This window comes from Mesoplodon densirostris, chromosome 4, assembly GCF_025265405.1.
Source record: "Mesoplodon densirostris isolate mMesDen1 chromosome 4, mMesDen1 primary haplotype, whole genome shotgun sequence".
NCBI lineage: Eukaryota > Metazoa > Chordata > Mammalia > Artiodactyla > Ziphiidae > Mesoplodon > Mesoplodon densirostris.
In genome coordinates, this window is record NC_082664.1 from 141,406,746 (window position 1) to 141,431,830 (window position 25,085).

General features: G+C 42.7%; 2 protein-coding genes across 4 annotated transcripts in view; one reads left to right on the forward strand and one right to left on the reverse strand.

Annotated features, from left to right (window-relative positions):
* The first annotated feature begins 2,781 nt into the window (after window positions 1-2,781).
* On the forward strand, window positions 2,782-15,247 carry LYSMD2 (LysM domain containing 2). 3 transcript variants are annotated; one of them, XM_060095300.1, is made up of 3 exons: window positions 2,782-3,058; window positions 13,456-13,784; window positions 14,799-15,247. In XM_060095300.1, the coding sequence occupies exons 1-3, from the start codon at window positions 2,786-2,788 to the stop codon at window positions 14,839-14,841; spliced, it is 645 nt and encodes a 214-aa protein (XP_059951283.1). In that variant the 5' UTR covers window positions 2,782-2,785; the 3' UTR covers window positions 14,842-15,247. The 3 variants fall into 3 exon arrangements, with proteins under 3 accessions (XP_059951283.1, XP_059951284.1, XP_059951285.1); XM_060095301.1 differs by lacking the exon at window positions 2,782-3,058 and adding an exon at window positions 3,282-3,402; XM_060095302.1 differs by lacking the exon at window positions 2,782-3,058 and adding an exon at window positions 3,528-3,602.
* A 3,054-nt stretch (window positions 15,248-18,301) lies between these two features.
* SCG3 (secretogranin III) overlaps window positions 18,302-25,085 on the reverse strand; it is a 45,604-nt gene continuing 38,820 nt past the window's right edge. The window contains exons 11-12 of the mRNA XM_060095303.1: window positions 23,715-23,795; window positions 18,302-18,891 (exon numbers count right to left, since the gene is read on the reverse strand). Coding sequence (XP_059951286.1) covers window positions 18,773-18,891; window positions 23,715-23,795 — 200 coding nt within the window. The 3' untranslated portion in view covers window positions 18,302-18,772. The remainder of the gene's footprint in view (window positions 18,892-23,714; window positions 23,796-25,085) is intronic.

Below are 25,085 nucleotides of genomic sequence, written 5' to 3' on the forward strand. Positions count from 1 at the left end.
ATGAAGACCCAACACAGCCAAAAATAAAAATAAATAAATTTATTTAAAAAAAATTCGCAGGAACACTAGATATTTGACAACAGCTCAAATCTATCTAGGAAAAAACAACTCACAAAGAACCCTAACCATGCAACATCAAATAAGTATTTACTTAAGCCGATTAATTTCTGAGAGCTAGAGGAAACGCTAGTGAAGATCACAAAAAGGAATCATGGAGAAAATTCTGAGAACTGTGTTGAATTTATTTCAGAGCATTTTAGAACTGTTCTGGAGGTATTTTCTGACCCAGGATTTCTTATGGCTGGAGAAATTGAAAATAACTAGGGACAGCTTAGAAATTAGCTCTGATAAGAGAGAAGTGGGATGGCTTTCAAATCTCCATACATTTCTTGTGATAACTTTTCCCTTGCACTTTTACAGAGGACTTGGTCTTTTTGTAAAGGAATTAAGTGATCATCACCTAGCCTTTTTCCTTCCTGGCTCATTTTCTGCCTCCTTATGTATACTGTTCTGCCTTTTGGAAATCTCTGACTCCCAAAACTATCTTCCTGGTTCCTTATTTAGGCCTGTCTTTCCCCATTTTAATTCAGCATTTCCCAAATTGTAAAAATTCTGAGAAAAAAAAGGGGTTCCATGGTCAAATGAGTTTGGGAAATATGGTGTCAAGCAAAGTTCAATACCTTATTTTACTACAGGACTTCTAGAGCCTTCAGTATCCTAATGTGCACTGTGAATTTCCAAAAGGGAAGCATATATCGCAGTGTTTCTCCAATTAATTGATCATGGAACCCTTTTCAAACAACACCTAATAATACCTCATAGAACCCAGTTCGTTAATTTTCAAATAAAAACTTCCAGTTCTTCAGTAAACTTTTCTTTAGTGGAAGACATGTTATATGCTATCTCTCTACTAGACTGTCGACTCTGAGGGCAATTTATCCTATTTTCTTGAAGTATTACCTGATCTCATTTATATATTGAAACTCTGGGGTTCTGCCTCTTTCTGAGGTCCTGGGATAGGCACACTGGACACCACCCAAGAGTTCATCTATGGCAGACTCTTGCTAAATTACCTAATTTAGATTTCAGGATCTTTTTACTATGCCTCAATTCAACCACTTTTGATGCTTTATTCAGGGCACTGAGCTAGGTAGGCACTGCTGGAGCTAAAAAGGATGAGTAAGATCTAGTTATACCTCCCAGGAGTATGTATAGAGGAAATAAGACAAGTACATGACACAAAACACGAGTTAAATGCTAAACAAGAGGTACAAAACACCTGGATATTCAATGGAGAAACAATAACAATTGGGCAGTTGGGGGACGGGGACAGGTGGGAAGAATCAGGAAAGATCTCAGTTTGGGATGTATCATTTGGGATGGACCTTAATATTTTCTTAAATGTAGACAGAGAGTATTGGAAGAGTGGGGTTACAGGTGGAGGGTATAGCATATGCAAGGCATGAGGGTAAGAAGTTCAAGTGGCAGGAGTATATGGAGTTTGCAGGATGAGTTGTAGATGGGGTACGGCCAGAGCATGAATAATAAAAATGGAAATAAGAGTTGAATGCCAGTGTGAGTTAATACTGCTGTCCACAGGGAGCCACTGAAGAATTTTTGAGCGGGAGGGTGATTCGGGGTCCACGTGTTCCTCCCCCACTCTCGTCCTGTCTCCTAAACTCTAGTTCCTTTGCCTCTGTCCAGCACAGCAACATATCAAAACTTCAGCCAATGAATCAAACCTCCAGTCTCCTAACCTGCCTGTAGGATACTTCCTCCTGGAGAGCTGTCCAGAGTACAACAGAATCCTGAGCGCTAGATTCTAGTAAACGCGCACCCACTCTGTGTAGAATACGATCGGAAGCCAGAAAGTTGAGGAGAGGGTGTTCAGATAAAGACTACAGATAAGAGGTCATTGATGGCGTTAATGACAAAACTTTGGGGAGTCATGATTTCAGGGTATCAAAGAGGAAACTGATAAGAAAAAATTAGGTGCAGATAGTAAATTCTAAGCAGTGAGCCAGGAGAATGAACGGTAGCTAGGTAGACTTTCAAGGCGCACAGGACTAAAATTGGCACTGGTGTGCAACGAAGAGTGAAAGCAAAGCAACTGGAGGGTTAGTTTGAGGTCAGCCACCCGGCCTTAGAAGCACTATCCCCCCTGGAGTGTTGAGCACACCGGACCCTCCAGGCTGTTGAGATGGGCCTGGAGAAACTGTGTGTGTTTAATGGTCTTAATGTTTTCTGTGAGGTCCTGGGGTAATCGGGTGGGAGCGGGAAGCACCCTTGGCTGGGGGAGCTTGAAGGTCTGAGAAAGCTGGCGCCTGCTGGGGAATCAATAAAAGAGGCAGAGCAAAGCTTTGGTGTTTTGCTGCGGACAGGGTAGGGCTCTAACCAGGCTGTGTCGGCCCGGCGCGGGGTTGCCTCCGGGGCCGAGGGCGTCTAGGGATGGGGCCCCGTAGCTCCACGGCGAGGGGCCTTAGCGCGCCCCGCTCCTCGCACCGCAGGGCTAGCTGGGTCCCGGCGCGCAGGGTGGAGCCGGGGCGTCGGCGGGGCAGCAGCCGGAGCTCGTTTCGCTCTCCTCCCTGCAGGTGCGCTGGGGAAGGCGGGACGCGTAGGAGCAGGTGCTCGCCATGGCCGGTCCTCAGCTTTCCGCCGCGGCCTCCAGCCCGCCGTCCCCGCGGAACGGCCTTCCGCAGCCCCTGTGAGGAGGAAGAGGAGGCGGCGGCGGACGAGGCGCCGCCCTCTTGGCGAGCTTCCCGACCCGGCGGCCTCCTCAGGACCCATGGCTGATTCCTCGCCCGAGCGGTCCTTGCGGGCAGCCGGACCCCGCGCGCCCCGGCCCTCGGCCCCCTCGCCGCCGCCACCGTCGCGCTCGGTCTCCGAGGCCGAGGAGGCCGAACTGTCGCTGAGCCTGGCGCGCACCAAGACCCGCTCGTACGGCAGTACGGCCAGCGTGCGGGCGCCGCTGGGCGCCGGCGTCATCGAGCGCCATGTAGAGCACCGGGTCCGCCCCGGCGACACGCTGCAGGGCATCGCGCTCAAGTACGGAGTCTCGGTGAGCAGTGCTGGCGGCTGCGGGCGGGGGCGCAGCGAGTAGCGGGGCGTAGGGGAGGTAGCCAGCCGTCCCCTGGCGGCTCGGCCCCGAGCGCTCGCCCAGCGCGCGCTGCCGGGACAGCTACGGTTGCCAGAGCCTGTCCTGCAGCCAGAGGGGCGGGCCTCCAAGGCTCCCTCCCCGGGTGGGTGCATCCAGTTCTCGATGCCCTGCCCGCACTCGGACCGGATCTGCCGCGTGAGGAAGGAAGGTCAAAGAGAACCAGGGCGTTGGCACCCTGGGAGCCAAATTCGCCCGATTTTGAGTCCCGGTCGTACTGATATATATTTCCTGAAAGCCGAACTGAGGTGCGGACTTGGGCAGAGAATTTTGTTTTCTGGGTAAACAATCGCTGTGATGAGTCAGGAAGGGTACAGTTGTTCCCGCAGGATGGTTCTGTTTCTATTGATTATGCTTCTTTATTTAGAAGTGAAATTACACCCCTGGGCTCACTGGCAACTGTGAATGTGACTCCTGTCGCTAAGCAGCGGCCAAGAATGTGGTCTAGGTGAGCTGCAGAGCAGTGTTTATTATAAATTTATAAGTGTGTGTGTCTTGGGCCTATTGCATTACACCCCTGGGAAGAACATGGAAAGCTGAGGGAACATATTGTTTCATTAAAATTACTTATAATTAACTCTGAACTATGTGATGGCCTTTTTACATTTGAGTTTTATATCAGTTTTCAATGTTCTTTCCTGAAGCATCCTAGACAGCAATGGGAAGAAAGGTGATCTTATCTTTATCTTTCTCTTTAAGTGAAACTCTTTCTGGCCCTTCACCAGTGACAGAGACTGAGTCACCTCCTTTGCACACCCCCGCTGGTATGTGTTTACCTGGCAGGTCCTTCTATCCTTTAAACATTTTGAGAGCAGGGATCTTGATGTGCAGGCATGTACTGAAGACTTCATGCCATGATTAGTCCTATTCCGCCCTCTTGAGGGTTTCTAAATGTGAACATAGAACTTCAATTCTTGTATTTGCATTCATGGGGCCTGGTTTGAGTCAGAGCCAGAGGAAAGCAGCGTTGGGAAGTATCAGCAGCTACTTTCTGCTGAATGCCTGCTGTGTGCCAGGCATTGCATTTGTCTTGTTCCAAATCTTATTCAATTTGATTTTCCTAGTAAGCCTTGGAGATAGGTATAATTAATCTCCTTTTTACAGATGTGAAGGTGGATGCGAGGTAAGGATATTTTCCAAGTATTCATTGAGACCAGCTTGAATTAGCACAGTGACAAAGCATTTGCTTTGCCCTAGGTATTACTTCTGATTTCCATCCTTATTTATTTATTTACTTTTTGCGGTACGCGGGCCTCTCACTGCTGTGGCCTCTCCCGTCGCGGAGCACACGCTCCGGATGCGCAGGCTCAGCAGCCATGGCTCACAGTCCTAGCCGCTCCGCGGCATGTGGGATCTTCCCGGACCGGGGCACGAACCCGTGTCTCCTGCATCGACAGGCGGACTCTCAACCACTGCGCCATCAGGGAAGCCCTCCATCCTTATTTTTATCCTAGTCTTATCAAGAGCTCTCTTAGCATCTTGATTACTGAAGAAGGGAGGTCTTTTCTGTCTGGTTTCTGTGCATCTTATCTACTAGGCCAGGCTGACTGCACCTAGGAATCCATGATACCCAGAGAAGTGTTGTTTCCCTGGTCCCTACCCGCAGCAATCTCTCTGCATCCCACTGCCCTCCATAACTTCATTTGGGTTGCTTGGAGCTCCCGAACATCTGCTCACTGCGATTCTCCACCTTTGATCAAATGCTTGCTTTCTTTTTTAAAAAAATAAATTTATTTATTTATTTTTGGCTGCATTGGGTCTTCATTGCTGAGTGCGGGCTTTCTCTAGTTGTGGTGAGCGGGAGCTATGCTTCGTTGCAGTGCGCGGGCTTCTCACTGCGGTGGCTTCTCTTGTTGCGGAGCACAGGCTCTAGGCGTGCAGGCTTCAGTAGTTGTGGCTCGCAGACTCAGTAGTTGTGGCTTGAAGGCTCTAGAGTGCAGGCTCAGTAGCTTTAGAGCACAGGCTTAGTAGTTGTGGCACAGGGGCTTAGTTGCTCCGTGGCACGTGGGATCTTCCCAGACCAGGGCTCAAATCTGTGTCACCTGCATTGGCAGGCGGATTCTTAACCACTGCGCCATCAGGTAAATCCTGATCAAATGCTTTCTAATTCCTATTTTCACTGATGTAGATCCTGTTACTTATAAATTTATCCCTTTTCATTAAAGAGTAAATCAGGTTTTTCATTACCTTTATAAAGACTTGATTTTAAGATGTTAAGCTCAGGTGTAATGAATTGGGAACTATAATCTGTAGCTGCAGACAGTCTGTTTCAGTGTTTCTCAACTGCAGCCCTATTGATACTATGGACTGGATAATTCTTTGTCTTGGGGGGCTGTTCTGTGCATTGTAGGATGTTTAGCAGCATCTCTGGCCTCTGCCCACTAGATACCAGTAGCACTGCCCCCCTCCCCCCCATCCAGAAATAGCCAGATATTCCCTGAGAAGCACTCACTGTTGGTTGAGAATCACTGGTTCTCATTTACCTTGGACCCTGAACTCTAGTTGATGAAATTGTTAGAGACTCTTTCCACTGGTTCTATAGAACTAGTGAAAGTGAAGATAATCACCATAACAGGGAATTGATATTCTTGCAGATATTAACTACAGACATTAATCGGATTTACTCATTGAAATTGATATTTCAGGTGGAAGTTAAAAAGGGAGAAATGTTTTTTTCATTCCCGGACTGAACAGAAAGAAGTTGAGTGAGTTAAGTTTCTAATATTGACTGCCAAGATCACCCACATCGTATTTAGACTGTTTTTGGTTTTTTTTTTGCTGCGTGGCATGGGGGATCCTAGTCCCCCCTCCAGCCCCAGGGATCCAACCCACGCCCCCTGCAGTGGAAGCTCAGAGTCCCAACCACTGGACCACCAGGGCAGTCCCACCCACGTTGTATTTAAATTAGTGTTTAAAGGAGTAGGTGATGAGATGTTGGAAATTTAGAACCTACCTTGAACCTGCTGGATCAGAATATCCAGTAAAGGAGCCCAGGAATGTTCCTGTTTTACAGACAGGGCCTCTTTGCTCTTTCCCAATGCACTGTCCCTGCTTGGGGTCTTTGCCCCTGCTGTTCTATCCATCTGTTGGGAACACTTTCCCTGATAGCTGCATGCAGGGCCACAGGTACGTGCAGATGTGGGACCTGTGTAGTCACATAGGCCCCATGCTTAGAAGAGCCCTGCACTTAATGCTCTGCTGTTGCTGTCTTGAAATTTTTAATAATTTGTGAAAAAATGCCCCACCTTTTCACTTTTCTCTGGGACCTACAAATCACGTAGCTGATATTGGCTGTGTGACTTGCTCCCTCACTGCCTTCAAGTCTGCGTAAATGTCTCCTCCCTGAGGCCTTCCTGACCACTCCGTGTCATACTTCAACCCTCCCTCATCCCAGTGCCCCTCCCCGCTTTCCTGTTTTGTTTTTTCAACAGTGTTTATCATTCATCTGATTTTTCTTTCCTCTTTTTTCCCAGCTTCTACCTTTCTGGTGATACATTAGTGAATAAATAAAAATCCATGCCCTCATGGAGTTTATATTTTAGTCAGTGGAGACAGTTAGTAAATAAACAAAATATGTTATATATCAGGTATTGATAAGCAAAATGAAAAAAAAATTAAGCAGGGCAAGGAGGCAGGGCTGCTGGAGGTAGCTGCAATTTCAAATGGCGTGGCGGTGGAAGACCTCACAGAGAGAAACTGAAACCGCTGGGGATGAATTGAGAAACTGTTAAATGTAATTCAAATCTCAGACATAGACTTGCTTGGGCTGGAATTTCCGCTGCTGTGAACTTTTTGTTAGGAAGCCCTGTATATAAACTGAAAGTGGGTGAGAGGCAGTGAGGGAAACTTATTTACACAAACTTTTTCTTCATCTTTTTGTTACCCCCTGGAAACTTCCCTGTCCTCTACCCTCTCCAGACCATTGACCCCCATATCCTGAGTCATTTCCTATCCAATTTTATTCCCGGGGTCTTCTCTTTCTCCTCCAATGAGCTGCTAAGCCCACTTGCTTCTTCACACTTCTCCTATCAGATGTCACCTTGCTGAGAAAAGGTGAAATGATTATCATTTTAGGGGGAACAAGTGCAGTGAGTTAGAAATATAAGTGCATATAAATCTTTTGTGTTTATAACTTTAGCTCCTGCTCTTGCTGGAAATTGTTGACCTTTGCTGGTCAAAGGCAAGAGAACCATAACTAAATAGTGCCACCTGTTGTGAGAAGTATGGTGAAGTAGCCCTTAGTAGTTTTAGGTTTTAATAGATTCTCATGCATTCTTTATTTAAAAACAGCTTTATTGCTGTATAATTTACATATTACAAAATTCACCCATCTTAAGTGTACAATTCAAGGACTTTTAGTAAATTTACAGAGTTGTGCAACCCTCACCACAATCCAGTTTTAGAACAGTTCCATCACCCCGAAAAGATCCCTTACTCCCCGTTCTCTTCTATTGTCCCCGATAACCATGAATCGGCTTTCTAATCTATAGATTTGCCTTTTCTGGACATTTCATAAATGGGATCTCATATATTCTTCTGAGATAGCATGGAGTAGAAAAAATCCTTTCCCTTATTAGCACATGGCAATGGAGGAGGCTGATCGCCGCCACCAACACCTAGCACTTAATAGGAGACAGCGGGGTGAGGAGGTTGAATCCAGCACTTACTAGAACATGATCTTGAGAGAATGCTTTAATGTTTAAGTCTTTTCCTCTATAATGATGATAATAATGAAATGAGAGTTGTGTGTATATGGAAATATTCCATAAGCAACACAGTGCTGTGTAAATGTTAGTTATCATGGGTCCTGAAATGTTTTCAGAACAGTTTGTCTGTTTTTAAGGAATGGAGAGGAAGAAAAAGAAGCTTTGAATGTTGCATTCCCAGTTAGGCAGGTGGCCTAATGAAGCTGATCGAAAGTAGCCTTTGGAAGCAGCCGCATAGCACAGGGAGATCAGCTCGGTGCTTTATGACCGCCTGGAGGGGTGGGATAGGGAGGGTGGGAGGGAGGGAGACGCAAGAGGGAGGAGATATGGGGATATATGTACACATATAGCTGATTCACTTTGTTATACAGCAGAAACTAACACACCATTGTGAAGCAATTATACTCCAAAAAAAAAAAAGCATGATGCTAGCTATCGGTGTCTATGCATTTATAATCATAAATAATTAAAACAATTTAAATAATATCAAAAAAAAAAAAAGAAAGTAGCCTTTGGGGAGAGTTCTTGATCATGCCCAGTGGCAGCTATTGAGATAACTTGGGGGCGGGGGACGTTTTGTGAGTTCCCTCCACAGTGAATTCACCTTTACAAATGTATTTATAGGGGAGTCATTTTAACCAAGTTGTTGATGGTATTTGTTCTAGCTGATTTCACCACGGTCGACCTTGTGGCCATCCTGTCAGCTCTTACTTGATTATTCCATAAATTGTTTCTTAGTAAGCAGATGGTAAATTTCACTGAATCATGCTGCTCAATCCTGATTAGGAGACAGTTTTAAAATGAAAGCATTTGGTTGCTGTTATCTCCCCCACTAGTCATTTGCTCTCAAGAAACTGAGGGTAGTTCTGCATTACTTTGAAAAGGTCACACTTTCTATTCTCAGCGTTCATTGGGTAGTAGGAGATATTGAACAGAGGGGCAGGTGGTAAAGCTGTAGAGTTTTTCAGCTCTTCCTTGTACTGGATCATGACTTTTCTTAGTTTTATGTGAGGTGAAATTCCCAGAACATTAGACCCATCCAAGTTCAGATAAAAGCATAAAACATTCCAAAGCAAATTAAAATATCATTTCACTGTTTGGGATTATTTATATTTCTTATCTGTGCTATTGCAGTTTCTTCCATAACTGGGCTTCCTGTTTCCACTAATGCCTCTTCCTTACCAATCCATTTTCCATAAAGCTGCTGGAGTGATATTCAAATCATGTCACTCCCTTCCTTTACCCTCCAATGGCTTCCCATCACATTTAAAGTAAAATCCAAATTTTGTTTATTATATGAGTGGCCTGCAGCTTGCTCATTACTCCCTATTTCAGCCACACCACTTTTTCCTGCTCTGGGGCCTTGTAACTACTCTTTCTGGAAAGACTCCTTTTTTTTTTTTCCCCCTGGCTTTTTGCATGGCTGGTTTCATTCCTTAACTTCACTACTGGTAATAGAGTTTGGAGCCTATGGTTGTAAAAGAGAACAAGTTAAGACCAAATTAAATACCTTATGAAAAAAAAACGCTCACACCTCAGGGCAGTGACAATATATTATGTTATTCATCTGGGCTTGTTTATCTGAAATTTTCTTATATATTTTTACTTTGTGGGAGAAATATTTTTTATGGAGAGAAAATTCCTACCTCCTTCCTCCTCATTTGCTGAATACATGTTAGGATCTGCCTTCACTTGTTGCTTTCTCACTTTTAACCAGGTTTAATGATAGTTGCTAACATTTTTGAGTGCTTCCTGTGTGCCATGCATTGTTCTAAGTGTTTTACATGAATTAACTCATTTAATTCTCATAATAATCATATTGTGTGGAAAGTACTATTTTCCTTACTTTACAGAAAAAAAAAAAATAGACATAGGGGATGCTTAGAAAGTGGTAAAGCCAGGATTTGAACCTAGAAAGTATGGCCCCAGAGCCCTTGTTTCTAACTACTACCTTATATTAACCTCTTTTATCTGTTTTCACCTTCAGTTTCAAATCTGCCCATCCTTAGATTGGTTCCCACCTTGATGCTAACTATGTCTGGATATCCCTGATGTCCTTGATGCTGGCAACCATGTGTCATCTTAGAGTCTAGACCATAAGGGTCAACATACACCTTAAATGCTTGCTGGCAATGCTGAGATGGAGAAGAAGCAGTTCCTGACATTGGGAAGCTCATAGACTTGTTAAAAGAGGCAGTTCTGTTGGTGACTCAATGGTAGAATGGCATGCATGAGAGCTAGGAGAGCCCTGCCCTTCACCCACTGTGGACTCCCTGACTACACCCAGCCTTTTACTCAGTCCATTTGTCTTCTGCTTCCTGTCTTCAGCCCCTTGCCTGGCTATGATGGCCTGCCTTGCTCTGAGTGATGGATGTACCAGGGTCCCCACAGAATACATTTAGCGCATTCCAAGGGTGTGGCCAGAGAGGGTTTATCGCAGGGACATTTACAGAAGTGTGAATAGGATTATGAGAATCAGGAAGGGATGGTGCGGCACCCGAGACTAGCAACAGCAGGGAGACATTACCCCTAGGCCTGAGGGCCAGGGGAAGGAGTGGGGTACCCGACACCGAGGAGAATGGGAGGAGTGGACAAGGGGCTGCCTGGTAGGAACTCTGCTGTAGAGGGATGTAGGCACCAGAGTTGTTCTGGTGGTGTCTTCCTTGGGAACACTGACTGGAATTCCAAGAACAAGGGGGCTTGGGGAGTGCAGTTCTGAAGAGGTCAGCCTCCTGCAGTTAGAACAAGTTCAAGAAGACTGGGGGATGGATTGGGAGGTGAGGGTGGGTTTAAAGGGAGAATAACCAACAAAACAGATAACTTACCACCCCTTTCTGGTTACTTCTCTGGGTTCATCTTTTATGCCTGTTTCTCTGACCTATATTAATTAATTAATTAATTCATCCATCCATCCATCCTAAGCACTTAGTGTGCATAAGATCTTTGTTAAACCTGGGAGGCTATAGAAATAACAGGTCTTGACCTGAGGGAATTCACAGTTAATGGCTGATGTTCCCAGCCCAGCTTCAGCAATCAGATCCCGGTGTTCCTGGCTGTTTCTGTCTTCCATCATTATTCCCAGGAAACAGTGTCTAGTAGCAGTTGTAGGCCCCTGCCAATAAGTATTTCAAGGGCACTGTATCAGTGAGGGTTCTTGCATTTACAAGTGACAGAAAACTCAAGATGGCCTAAGCAATAAAAACAAAACAGAGTGGCATTTACTGGCTCATTACTGGAACTGAAGGGTGCGAGGGTATTCTGGCTTCATGCTTTGATTCAGAGGTCTGATCGCTCTCCTTCAAGGTGGCATTGTTGTTAGGTTCCTTGTGGTGGAAGGATGGCTGCCAGCAGCTCCAGGCCTGTCTCTTTGTCACAGAAAAAATAGAGGTCCTTCACCTCCCAGACTCAGCAGAAGTCTCCTTGCATCTCTGAATTGTTCCGAGACGGGACTGTGACCTTTCAGGAGCCGGGACACTGTGAAGCTTCAAAGGGCAGGAATGAGTCATGTGCTCACCCTGGAGCCAGGGGAGGGCTCAGTGCCCCTGGAAGCCCATATACTAAGAGAGATGGAGGACATGGATGCTAGGTGGTGAAAACAAGAGGCACTAAAGGCAGATTAGGATATACCTGAACCTGCTATGGATAAGTTTTCAAGTTCTTTAATTCGCTCAAATCTAAGCCTAAACTAGACCAGAGATACTTAGGATTTTTAGATGTTAATTCTGTCTCTAAAAATGTACCTGCCTATTCATGTTCTTTCTCACTCTTGCCTTCTCTCCTTTAACTAGAAACTAGAACATAAAAGACCACCCTACACAAAAGATACTTTAAAGTAGTATCTTTAAAAGAAAAAAGAAAGCATTGAATGTATTATTTGTATGGATTCAGCTTATAGCTAGAAAGCAGGAGGAACAGGGCCCATTTTATTCAACCATTATTTTTTCAGGCTCTTTGAAGTGGAAATCTCATTTTTTCACTCAGTCGATTTGGCATTAAAGGATCCCAGAATTGGGTTCCATTAGTCATGCACTTTAATCTTGGTGTTGTATGGACTTTAGAGTGAGATGGAAATTCTGGCTCATACAGTTGCGGAGCCATATGCACTTGGTCAAATCAGTCATCTCTTGTGTGCCTTAATTTCGTCATGGGAAAATGGACAGTAAGTACCATTTACTGCTGAATTGTCTTTCCCTTTCACATCTATATCTTTACACCTATATCCATATCCTCTATGCATATATGTGTATAAACTCTCATTTAATCCTTCCAACAACCCTGTGAAGGGTAGATGATACCTGTTTTACACATGAGGAAATAGGCTCAATGAGAGAAGTAACACGCTTATGTTCAGACAGTTCGTGTTGGTGGAGCTGGGATTTGAAATTAGCTCTGTCACGTTCCCAAGCCTGTGTGCTTAGCTGTTGTACCAAGCTGTCTTGGTGACAATACCTCACAAGAAAATTAGATGGTACAGTGCATGTAAAGAACCTAGCATGGTGTGAGTTCCTAGGCTAGTTGGGTGGAGAAGTCTGCAGATGCATGATAGTCCGGTGTGATTAACATGAGGGTAGGTATTTCTCCGACAGCTCTGCAAGAGTCCTGTCTGCACTTACCCACATTTGTGGACTTAGGCATGCCACTTAACTCCCTTGAGTCTCACTTTCTTCTGTAAAAAGGAGGTGATAATATCTAGCTTGCAGTTCTGTTAGCAAAGTTAAATGAGGTAACATATGTAAATTCCATTCCCCCTTTCACCCCTACCTGCTATCCCCATTTCTTTGGTTTGGAGGAATTCACAGGGTATGAAAGAGTTTGAAGTTTTGAAACCTGTATTAAATTCTAGCTTCTTCATCTGCTGGTTGTATGATGATACCATGGTACATAATCTCCTTGAGTTTTGTTTCTTTTATTTGAAAAGTGGATCTTCAAATACCTAATCCGTAAGGTAGAAAAAATAAGATACTCTATGTAAAGTGCTCCCTACCTCTTTTCCTTACCTGTCCCACTTCTACCCATTCTTCAAGGTCCATCTAAAGTCAAAAGAATCAAAATCAGAATCCCACCTTCTCCGTGAGGCCTTTCTTAATGACTGCAGCCCCAGCCTACAGCATTCTTTCTAATTCTCGTTGTACTTTTTTCTTTACCACCTTCTGTATCCATTACATTTACCAAACACAATTCTAGAGATGGGAAGCACTCCATAAGGAAAATCACAGCACTAAGAATTTTGTTTTTTTAAATCAGATAATAGAAATGTTAAAATAAGATTGAAGTGTATTAAATAAGTGCTAAATATTCTACATTTTTTAACTTCAGGGATTTAAGGCTGCTTGGTAAAAGCTGCCTTGTAGGGGAAATAATATAGCAGGGAAAAACTAGTCTTTCTTCTTATAAAATTGTGAAAGAGAATTTTCTGGCACCCTTGAAATAACTGGGGGTATCTGGGGAGGTGACTAACCCTGAATTAAAAATTTCAGATCCAGAGATAGCACTGCACACATTTTGCTTATGAATATTTTTATTTTGTGTTGTATAATAAACCCTACTTTTGGATTTATTTATATGTAACTCTGTTGCTTTTTTAAAATATTTTAGATGGAGCAGATTAAAAGGGCAAATAAACTGTTTACCAATGATTGTATATTTCTGAAGAAAACTTTGAACATCCCAGTTATATCAGAGAAGCCTTTGCTGTTTAATGGACTTAACTCAATAGATTCTCCAGAAAATGAAACTGTTGATAGTTTTTCTCATGAAGAAGACCTGGTAGCGGCTGGGGAAGACCTTTCCCCTCCCAGTCCTCAAGAACCTGATGCTCAGCCCATGCAGCCCGAGGAAGTGTCAGCCAGAGATTTCCTGCAGAGGCTGGACTTGCAGATTAAGTCATCAACACAGGCAGCCAAGAAACTAAAGGAAGAGAGCAGGTAAAAATATGCTGGAAAAATGTCAGAGGCTGAACAAATTACTCTTAAGGTGTCCTTGCTTGGTCAAATTCTCTTTTCTTTTTTTGCTTTAAAAGCTAAATTTTAATTCTAGACAGGCATTTTTAATGTATAAAGTCTAAACAGAGCTACTGCATTCTGCATAAAGCTTTATCTGTTGCAATGCTTTTGCTTTTGTTATTCTTATAAAATGTTTACTTCTTTGCTTTAATAGCATAACTGTCCAGCTAGCAGTTCTGGAGAGCATCCAGGTAGACATCTAGCTGACACCATCAGAAGAAGTAGTGCCCTAGAGATTACTTGTAAAATACTGTTCTTTATAAAACTTGCCAAAGACATTACTTGTTACCAGGTGTTTCCTATATAAGATCTCATGTGAGCTTTTTTTCTTTGTTCTTTAATTTGGTACTAGGGCAAAACTTTCTCTCTCCTATAGAATTGGTTTCCTTCTTCCTTTATCATTCCAAGAATGGCACAACCTATTGTGTTTTCTTTTTTGCCCTGGCTACCAGGAAGCTTGCAGCCAAAATTGGTCCTCAGTTCAACTACTACAATTTTACTGATGGTTAATATATTTGTATCCTTCTCCTTTCCTTAGTCGTGGTTTTTAATTTCTATTTTATTCATATTATATGTATGCCTTTTGTTGTAGGTACCTCAAATCCTTTTGAGAAAGAGGTAGAATATAAACAAATATAAATGTGAATATAATTAATTTATAATTTAATATAAATTTATATAATATAAACAAATACAAATATATAACAAGTACCATTCTTTATTCCAATAACTGAGATAGCAGTAAAATGGGGACAATGAACTATTCCTTAGTAAATGTTTGCATTTCGTACAACTTTCAAGGCGTGCATGATATTATAAGTTGATATAACTCCTGCCCTTCTTTGGCAAGTGGATATTAAGTTGTATAATGAACGTGTGTTGGTTTTCTGAGTACAGTTTTTAAACACTGATTTATGCTGTGTTTCTTTTTTTCAGAGATGAAGAAAGTCTCTTTGCAGCTTCCCTCTATCACAGTTAGATGATCAGGGGGCATAATCTAACCTGGGTTAAGAGATGGTTAGATCATAAAGAAACCAACAACTGATGATTCAAAAGCATCCCTTTTGGATTCTCATAGCATATATCTTTAAATCACAATTAAGTAGTTCCACCTACAGCAATTGCACTGAAGTGACTAGCTCCCTCTGGCTTTCTATGATTTTCAGTCTTTATTATGGCATGATAGCAAAATTGTATGTTAAAGCTCATCACTTTTGCAAGCGGTGGTAGTTTTTAGACTAGCTTTTGTAAATACTAGTTGTCATAAAGCCACAGACTGTTTACATAGTCAAGGTAAAAATGTTTATTTCCTGAGAAATCCCAATTATGTGAAAAACATGGTTGCTGTTTAAGTGATGCTGATTTTGCTGTGTTTATAACTTAAGTGCTATATATATATATATTTCAATATGTATTACATATTCTGTATTACTGAAGAAACAAATTAAAGAAACAAATTTTGTCTGCTATTTTGTAAAAATAAACTCCAAAAGTCTGAATGAGAAAATAAACTATGTTTTCATATTTTAGTCTTCAGTTTTTTTCAACAAATGGGAATATTAAATTGATTTTTAAATTATAGTTTTAAATGGTGACAGCTTCTCCTCTACTTTAATGGTCTTTATTATTATTACTGCAGTTTTGAAAAAGGTTTCAATAATCTAAAAGCAAATACATTGCAATTACTAGTAACCTTTGCATTTAAATAATATCTGACTTGGTGTCTTTCAGATATAGTGAAAATATGGAATATATCAAAAGAAGAAGTAAACAACACCATGACTGGACACACTGGTGAATTTTAGCTTAGATTTCATTGATAAGTCACTTTATAGAATGTTTTACAGAATTTTACAGTCAAATGCTCATTTGAATTGAAGGGTTAGGTTTTTATTCACATAATTTGTCTTAGTTTTTTATATGTACAGGTTACAGCAGTAAAGTTTAAGCAATGTATTATTTGCAATTAAATTTTTTTGATCTCCATTTCTATTCAGGTATCAGGTTAAATAAATCTTTAAGCTTCCACAAAAATTCCTTGTATTTATCCCTCACCAGCATCCCAAAAGGAGTCTGCTTTCTGTGAGGCAAGAAGGACCTTGTTTCCCTTCTCTTCTCCCTCTTTTCTTTTTCCTCATTTTCTTCTCCCTGCCTTGCTCCTCCAGGTCTTCCATTAAGCAGGAAACAAGTGCCCTTAGGTGCTGGTGCAGCAGAACTTGTAGAACCAGAACTGCATATATCTACCCCTTGAGACTAACAGGGACATGAATGGGAAAACAGTAGCTGTTTGCCCATGTCTTGAATTTCTTGTTTGTTCATAACGTCCACAATCCCTTGTATTTGGGGGTTTTTTCCTCATTATTTTTTCTCATAATAACCTCTTTTTTTATTTCTCATGTTTCTTTTTCCTCACGTTATTATCATCTTTGCTATAGGCTGATCTCCTTGTCATGCTTTGCTATTTTCTTGTATCCACCACTACCTGAACTATGGGGAGGTAGTTGGAAAAGCAGAAAGCTAAAAGAAAAAAATAAAGGAAGGGAAACAGTTGTGTATGTAAGAAAAGATCAAGGCCTCTAAAAAAGTCCAGCGATTTTTTTTAATGTTAATAGTTTTTATGCTATTTAACATAAAATAATCTGAAATTTGAGAGCAATCCAAAAGACACAAGTCCAAAAACACTATCCAAAAGACATAAGTTCAAATTTGAAATGAAGACCACAATCTCAAAAACATTTTTCTGAGTTTTTTATTTTTGCCTAAGGTCTCTCTTAGCAATTCCTAGCCAAAACATCTCTTCCCTCATCTTCAAGTTACTAAAAACTGAATTCACTGAGACCACAGTTGAAACGTCCTGGACTAGAGTTCTTTAGTTGCTGCCTTGCACGCGGAAGTGCTGTGGAGGAGGGAACTAAGACAAGAACCTGGGTTCTAATCCTGGCTTTACCACTTCTTGGCCATCAGAGTTTGAGCATGTCCAGTGCTCTTTTTTATTTATTTATTTATTTATTTTTTTCGGTACGCGGGCCTCTCACTGTTGTGGCCTCTCCCGTTGTGGAGCACAGGCTCCGGACGCGCAGGCTCAGCGGCCATGGCTCACGGGCCCAGCCGCTCCGCGGCACGTGGGATCCTCCCGGACCGGGGCACGAACCCGCATCCCCTGCATCGGCAGGCAGACTCTCAACCACTGCGCCACCAGGGAAGCCCCCAGTGCTCTTTTTGTGAACCTCATGTATGAAACAGGACTGAAGATCTCCATTCTGTCCTGCTTATCAGTAGGAGCTAAGGAATGTCAATGTGCTCTGAAAGCTACAATGAACTCCCTTAGTAAATGTCTTATTTTTAAAAATACTGCATAGATATTTAGATAAACTATAGAAAAGTGAATGGTTAAAGTGCTTGAGTCATAATCAGTTAATTCTCTCTAATGTAGAGGCAGCATGTCTGGACTAAAGGCCATGGTGAAGTCGAGTCAGCCATGTTATCAAAGATGACTCATGAAAACAGTCTGACTCATTGTGCTTTGGCAAGTATAGTTCCAGCAAAGACGTTTTTAGTTCCCTCTCACCATTCACCAATGGGTATTGGCTTCTCTAGAACATACTGAGTTTTGTTTCTGTGTGTGTCAGGCTGTGGTTTTTGTGTTTGCAATTCTAGAGAGGGTGGGGAAGAGCAGCAGTGGTCTCCTCCCTGTGAAAACAGCCTCTTGTAGCTTTCCTGTATGTTCCCCGGTCCTCACCAAAAACTGAATATGAAGTAGGGACGTTCAAGACAGGTGTCAGAAGCCATCTGAAGTAGTGACAGCTGATATACATAGCATTAAGTTATTTTTATGATTTTCAACTGAAATGTATAGAAAAATATTTATGTACTTAACTTATACTGAATAATACATTTTCAAAGCATTCTTTGGTTTGTTCATTCAAAGCATTAACACTTCCGGAGGCCCTTGGGTCACTGTGTGTTGTTTCCAGGACTGTGTTGGTGGTGGTGGCTGAGGAATAGGGGTTGCGGGGATCTGACATTCATTAACCTTGTCCTCTAGGGAAACTTTTACCAGCTTTGGTTCACAGGGGAGGGAATGATTTTTATCTCTATATCTACCCTACTTCCTGGCCCTCTTGCTCTCTGTTGAGAAAGCTTGGCTTGGATCAAATTCCATTTAGATAACTCAGACCTGGCATCAATTTTTATCTTGCTTTATGTAGCGTTTATGACCTCATTTGTCTTGGAAAGTACATAGGTAGTATCCCTCTTAAGAGAAAAACTCAGTGTCTGAAAACTCACTAATAGAAAATGTTGAGAGTGGGGGGGAATTGTTAATAAATCCAGCAAATCCTATGCCCATTTTTCAGGTTCCTTTCTGTGCCATTGGGCCTGATAAAGAGCCAGCAGGAGCAGGCACAAAAGCAGATGGCTATACTTTAAGCTATAGAGGCTATGAGGAAATGTGAATTTATTTAAACTCCCCAAAGGGAAGAGGTATGGAAATGACATCTTATAACAGAGATATCCTACGAGGTGCTTTGGTACCCAGCATGCCTTGAAAACAGAACCCCCTAATTCTTCAGGGGGTGCTTGTATGTGTGACACAGTGGGATGAGCGTTCAGTTTTAAGTTCAGTCCATTACAGGCTTTTCCAAAGCAACATATATCTGCTTATAAAATGTAAATCTATAAGGAAATAAGGATTCTATATACAAAATCTCAGCTTACATACAACTTTACTTTTTGGATAGTTTTTATGGCAAGAAAGCTATGTTTTAACTACTTCTAACAGATTAACTACTGTAAATTCAGCACTTTCTAATAATCCTTGGGTCAAAATAACTTTAATCACAGAATTAGAAGTGTTTTAAGCTACACTATGTTTTCTGAAACAGTTAAAAGACTCGGGTCATTTGCCATTTTTACAGGGTGCTGTAAATACGCTTAATGGCATCGGCTTCTTCTTTATCAAGGATGCCTTTCTCCACATAAGCATCAGCTTGTTGGTTGATGAAGTCCCTCATCTTTGAAAGGTCATAATCTGGAAAATATCATTAGAGTATCATGAGCAAAGATAAGGAAAGCACAGCCCATTACAGTGATTACCATTAACAAAGAAGCATTTTGTAGAACATCATTACCATGCCCTGTCTTTCACGTTGGAAGGCATTTTAGTTCTTGGCATTTGTGCTGTAGTTTGCAGCTTCAAATCATGCTTACACACATTATGTTATCCCATCTGCTCTTCATCACAACTTTTCGAGGTGTTCAGGTGGGGAGAACAGCCCTCATTTGACCAGAGAGGGAACAGGCTCATAAACCAGGCCTTGGCAAACTTTAATATTTATACCAATCACCTGGGGCTTTTGGAAAGTGGCAAATGTGTATTCAGTAGACCTGAGGTGGTGCCCCAGATTCTGCCTTTTAAACAAGGTCCAGGAGATGTTGATGCTGCTGGTTCAGGAAACACACTTGGGGTAACAAGACCCTAAAGCTTAAGGGCCTTATGCAAGGTCACACCGCTAGTAAAAGTTATAATCAGAACCAGGTGTTCTGACTTGAACTTGTTACACTGGTTAAGCCCATGTTGCTGTGACAACCCACTTTTTTTTTCCATATTAAGAATTACCTTGATTTTCATGTTGTTTGAATTACATGCATGGAGTGAAAAATGAAACCATAACCTCTTTTTGGTTCCTCTGTCCTACTTAAACAAAAAAGTTAGGTAAACCATTGAACCGTCCACAAAAAACAAAGAGATCCTCAACCAAGTAAGGAGGCTGCTGGTGGCATCTTTCTGAAGGCTTGAAAAAAAACCCACATCTTCCCTTGATTCTTTAAGTGTTATATGCTTATTGTTTTAAAATATGGAAAATACAGAAACATGAAAATAAAATTTAAATCACCTGAATTCTATTAATCATTGACAACCAGAGTGGATATTTTGTTCTGTTTCCTTTTAGCTTTTGGACATATCTTTCTCAACACGGTTATGATCACAGGGTACATTCAACCTTATACCTAATTCCTTTCACTCAATTTACACAGTGAGCATTGATATTCCTCAGAAACACCATTTTTAATGGCTACGTACAATACATCCTATGGAGCAGAAAGGAGAGAGGGGGATACAAAAGCTCAGAGCATTCTATGGCCACCTTTAGCTACCCTGAATAGAAGCTGAACCTGGGTCACCTGGGCATCTTTAAGCCCCTGCATGAAAGGAAAACCAGACTTGAAGGACCTCTGTACAAGCACCAGGTGTTTATCATACCACGGTGAGCTGAGGCTCAGAGAGAGGTTGTTTCCTCTCCACCCAGGAGGGCATTTGCTCCTTTCAGTTTGGGCTCGGCCGTGAGGATTGAAGTGAGAACTCCCAGCACTGGACACTTTACAACCATCATCTTATTTGCTCCTCACAAAACCCCTGAGGAAAGCATTAGTGTCCCCATTTCAGAGATGAAGAAACAGGACAGAGGAGGTAGGTCACTTGCTCCGGTCATAATAGAGTCAGGTTCTGAATTTAGGTCTGTCTGTAGTCACTGCTTTGACCACTCTACAGCCTTGAAGTAGTGAATATGAAGCGTCTAACACGTGCAAAACATTCAGTAAGTGTTTGGAGGCTCAGTTTTGTTTTGGTTGTTGACTTTCCCTTTCTCTCAGGCTCGAGTTAGAGAATCAAGCTGAGTGTAGATTGTGTGTGCACCTCCCGAGCTGATTCCTGACCGTCTCATAGGGCACAGAGAGGCACCTTTTAATCCTCACTGGTTCTTCAGAACCGTTTCTGGGTCAATATCTTTAGTGGGACAAAAGGCAGAGTCCCCAAAACAGCTGTGAAGTGGTCCAGGTGATTTGAATGGACAAAGGAAAATATTTTGCTTTCTTTTGAAATGGAAAAATGGTCTCTTGATGACATGGCTGTCACTGTGTGCCATGGGAAAACTGGCATGGTTCAGAGGAAAGGCCATTGGCGTCCATCCCAGCTCTGCCCTAGCTGGCTGTTAGAGCACACTAGGAGTAGCTAACTTGCTACTTACAAGAGGTTTTAAGGCTGTAAGGCTCAAAAGAGATAAGGGCTGTAATTCACTTTTCTAAAAGTACAAACTTTCTTTTTAAGGCTCCATAAGATTTCATCATCTTCCTCCTGTCACATCACATGGACTTCCCTTTCCTGGATTTGGGAAGGAGATTCAGGTCACCCAGGCCCCTGTCAAGCAAAGGGCATCTGCAGAGGTTAAGGAAGGTCAGAACTAATAGTAAGACTTCCTGCTCCCACAGCTGCAGAAGCTGTATGGCTCTAGGACTGGGTCCCCACAGGCTTTGAGAGATAGCCCAAGTCAGGCAGAGCACATACGAAGGCAGGGGAAGAAGAGCTCTCTGTTTCTGCCTTCAGAAGGGTGAACTGCATGTCACCCTCACTTCCTGGAGGCAGAAGGGAGCATCATACCCACCACTGTCATTCGGAAGCTTGCTCACAGAGCCTTCAATATGCACGCACTAGGGTTCCATGATTTACTAGGTTGGTCGTTTCTGGAAATGCAAGACTGAATTGCAAGATGTTGCTGATTATGACCAAGAGTCAGATTCATGTGTTAGTCAGTGAAAGAAATAACATAAATACTCTAAATGGTTGGTCCCTACAATTTACATTGGTTTCAGAATGCATTTTGGTACATACTGTATTACACTGATTCTAAGATAAACTTAAAAAAATTTTTTAAAGTCTTTGCATTAATTGATGGCATGTTCTAATTTTTCTTCTGTAGTGGTACATGAAACAATGGTGCATTTTTCAATCAATGACAGATTTGATGAAATATGGTTCATGTGAATTTTAACGGAACTGATAGCACAGAAATTCATATCATTTTGAACCAAATAAAGTATGTGTGAAGACCTGATAATTGTTTCCATCTCACTCAACTTGTATGATCGCAGGCTAAAGGGGTGCTGAAAATACATACCTCTTGCTCCCACTGTGTTCTATCTCATTGGCTTTCAAACTTGGTTGCACAGTGGAATCATGAAAGTTTAAAAAATACTGATGCCTGGGTCCTGCCCCTCAAGTTTGATTTAGTGGTCTTGTGGGCATTAGGATATTTGGAAGCTCCACAGATGATTTGAATGCATTTTCAAGTTTGAAAAGCACTGCTAATCTCATTTTAAACGCATCACTTTGCAACTGCTCTGGCCAGACACCTGGGAATCATACTAGAATCCTCTCTCCACATAGCTCTTGAGCCTCTCCCTTCTTTATTTCCTCTGCTTTGCCTTGGTTTAAGCCGCATTATACCTGCTCCAGATCCTTACTTCCTATCTCTCACCTGGCTTCTGGGGTTTTATTTTTTTTTAATTTATTTTTAATTAAACAAAATTTTTTTTTTCTGTACGCGGGCCTCTCACTGTTGTGGCCTCTCCCATTGCGGAGCACGGGCTCCAGACGCGCAGGCTCAGCGGCCATTGGCTCACGGGCCCAGCCGCTCCGCAGCATGTGGGATCTTCCCAGACCAGGGCACGAACCCGTGTCCCCTGCATCGGTAGGCGGACTCTCAACCACTGCGCCACCAGAGAAGCCCTGGAGTTTTATTTTTTCAATCTGTAACCATACTGCTGCCAGAGAGATTTCTCAGTCCTTAACCTAATTAAGCCCTAATTTTAAGCCCTTGGGCTAAAATTAACCTCCTTTGCAGGGTGCACAAGCCTCCTCCTGACTTGGCCGCTGCCCTGTCTGCAGACCTCAGTGCTCCTGAAAAACTGGCTCCAGTTCCTATAGTGCATCACTCTCTTTTGTCCCTTCATGTCTTTGCACCAGTGTTCCCTCTGCCTCTATCTCTCCTCACTCATAAATTCTTCCTTGCCTTTCCAGCAAAGGCTTTCCTGCAGCTCTTTCTCCTGATGTAAGGAGATGTGCCCCCTCCTCTCACCTCCTTTGCACCACCATGTTATCTGTGTTAGCCCTGAGCAGGGCCCACCGGAGGTTTATTGATGGTGTGAGCAACCTGGCAGGGGGTGAGGGGCTGCATCTTATGGTCCTTCACATCTCTGGCACTCAGAATGGAGTCTGGTTCTGTGTTTTGTTTTAACTAAGTGAGCAACTACCTTCGTGACTGCAGGGTGCACCTAATACGTGCTCAGGAAACATCTTTGCTTAAGATACTCCAAGAGGGGGCTTCCCTGGTGGCACAGTGGTTGGGAGTCTGCCTGCCGATGCAGGGGACACGGGTTCGTGCCCCGGTCCGGGAGGATCCCACATGCCGTGGAGTGGCTGGGCCCGTGAGCCATGGCCGCTGAGCCTGAGCATCCGGAGCCTGTGCTCCGCAACGGGAGAGGCCACAGCAGTGAGAGGCCCGCGTACCATTAAAAAAAAAAAAAAAAAAGATACTCCAAGAGAAGGGGAGCGGGTGGGTACACAAAACAAGACTGGCAAAATGTTGATAATTATTGAAGGTGGGTGATGGATGTGTGGTAATTCATTATACTGTTCTCTCTGCTCCTGTTTGACATTTTTTATAATAAAATGGAAAAGAAAAGAAAATGCCTTTGCTTGAAAGGCTGATTTGAAAAATAAGAGAAATGGAGGTCTATTCCCTTCCGCATCTGAGAAGCACCTATAGTCTTTTGGGCTCTGAGAGGGGACTTTAGCCTACTTTGATTGTGGGAATCTTTAATAAGAGCTCCTGGGAATTCCCTGGCGGTCTAGTGGTTAGGACTCCATGCTTTCACTGCCGTGAGCCGGGGTTCAATCCCTGGTTGGGGAACTAAGATCCCACAAGCTGCTCGGCCAAAATAAAATAAAATAATAAAAAATAAGAGCTCCTGACAAATTGGAGAACTTTGCAATTTATAACAACACTAATTCCTTACCTTCTTTATTTTCTTTTTTGTTGTGTTCCTTCAACCATTCAATATTTTTTCTAATGGCTTCCAAATAGGCTTCTGTTTTCCCTGGAAAAGGCAAGAGAAACCATATTAAACACTCATAAAAATATCACTGCATCCCTTTTTAAAGACCACACTTATGTTTGAGACCATGAACAAATACTGGACTTATCAAGCACTTGGTGGGGACCGTCCCTAAGTAGGTGGTGTGCATATTTCTGTGGGTGGTTGGGATAACAGTCCAGGAGGCAGGTCCAGGCTGGCAATGTCAAGAGGCCATTATCCCCCAACACAAATAAATACAGTTTGATGTCCTGGCAGAGAAGAGTTTTGATTCAGTTCACTGGATGGGTGGGTCCCTACCAGTCTCAGATTGGGTCATTTCCAGTTAGGGATGGTTCTTTTAAACTGAAGAGTATCATCAGGTCAAGAACTGAATCAGAGTGGCAGATATTTAAGACTCCATCACCAAATAAATGATAAGTAAGTCCAAGTTTGTGGCTTTGTGTAAGCTGCTATACAGGTCTTCTGCCCAGTCTGTTAGGGAGTGTGTAAAAACTCAGATGAAGAAGAGACCTGGACCTCATTTCAAGGCTGGATAGTGAAACTAAGAACTCGTTCTAGTAAAATTCCCCTGGATGTAAACATTTTCTGATGGGCTTTATGTGTGGCAGGAGAATACCAGGCATCACTGACGCACCCGCCCTGTGACACCCTTTAGATGCCTTGTTGTCTGCAAGTGGGTATGATCATTAACTTAGAGATGAGGAAACTAAGGCTCAGAGAAGCTAAGTGATTTGGCTGAGGCCATACAGGAAATAACAGAGGTGAAATTTGGACTCTAGTCTGGCCAAGTTTCTGTTACCTGCACTATCTGAAAGATAAGACTTGTATGTAGCTTTGTTCTGTCTCAAAGAAGTCAACCATCCCCTTAATCAGGTGGGTCCCTAATGCTCAGAGTGTCTGCACCAAGAGATCAGTTGATCTGGAGAGTACTGGATGGCCTAAGAAAAGAGGCCTTTAAAGTCCAGGGCCTTTGCAGAAGCAATGGCTGTCAGAGCTCAGTGTGGTGACCACCTGTTCTGAACCCCCTTTGAACCCTGTTACCCCTAGTCTACTGCCCAGACCTCTTGGTTGAGCTACCTGTACTGTGTGCTTACCATGTGCCAGGGGCTGTGTTTTGTGCTCCAAAATACATTCTCTCTTTTATTCTTCACAACAACCTTTTGACGCAGTCCTATTTAATCCCCATTTTAGAGGTGAAGAAACTGAGGCTTAGAGAGAGGAAGTAAGACTACTACTTACTAGCCTTGTGAAGTAAGATCACAAGGCTAGTAAGTAGTAGAGCCAGGCTTG

Excerpts from the sequence above, each read along its gene's own strand:
- LYSMD2 (XM_060095300.1), top strand. The coding sequence starts at position 2,786 with ATGGCTGATTCCTCGCCCGAGCGGTCCTTGCGGGCAGCCGGACCCCGC. Across the intron at positions 3,059-13,455 it reads CGCTCAAGTACGGAGTCTCG|ATGGAGCAGATTAAAAGGGC; the intron begins GTGAGCAGTGCT and ends AAAATATTTTAG. Across the intron at positions 13,785-14,798 it reads AAACTAAAGGAAGAGAGCAG|AGATGAAGAAAGTCTCTTTG; the intron begins GTAAAAATATGC and ends TCTTTTTTTCAG.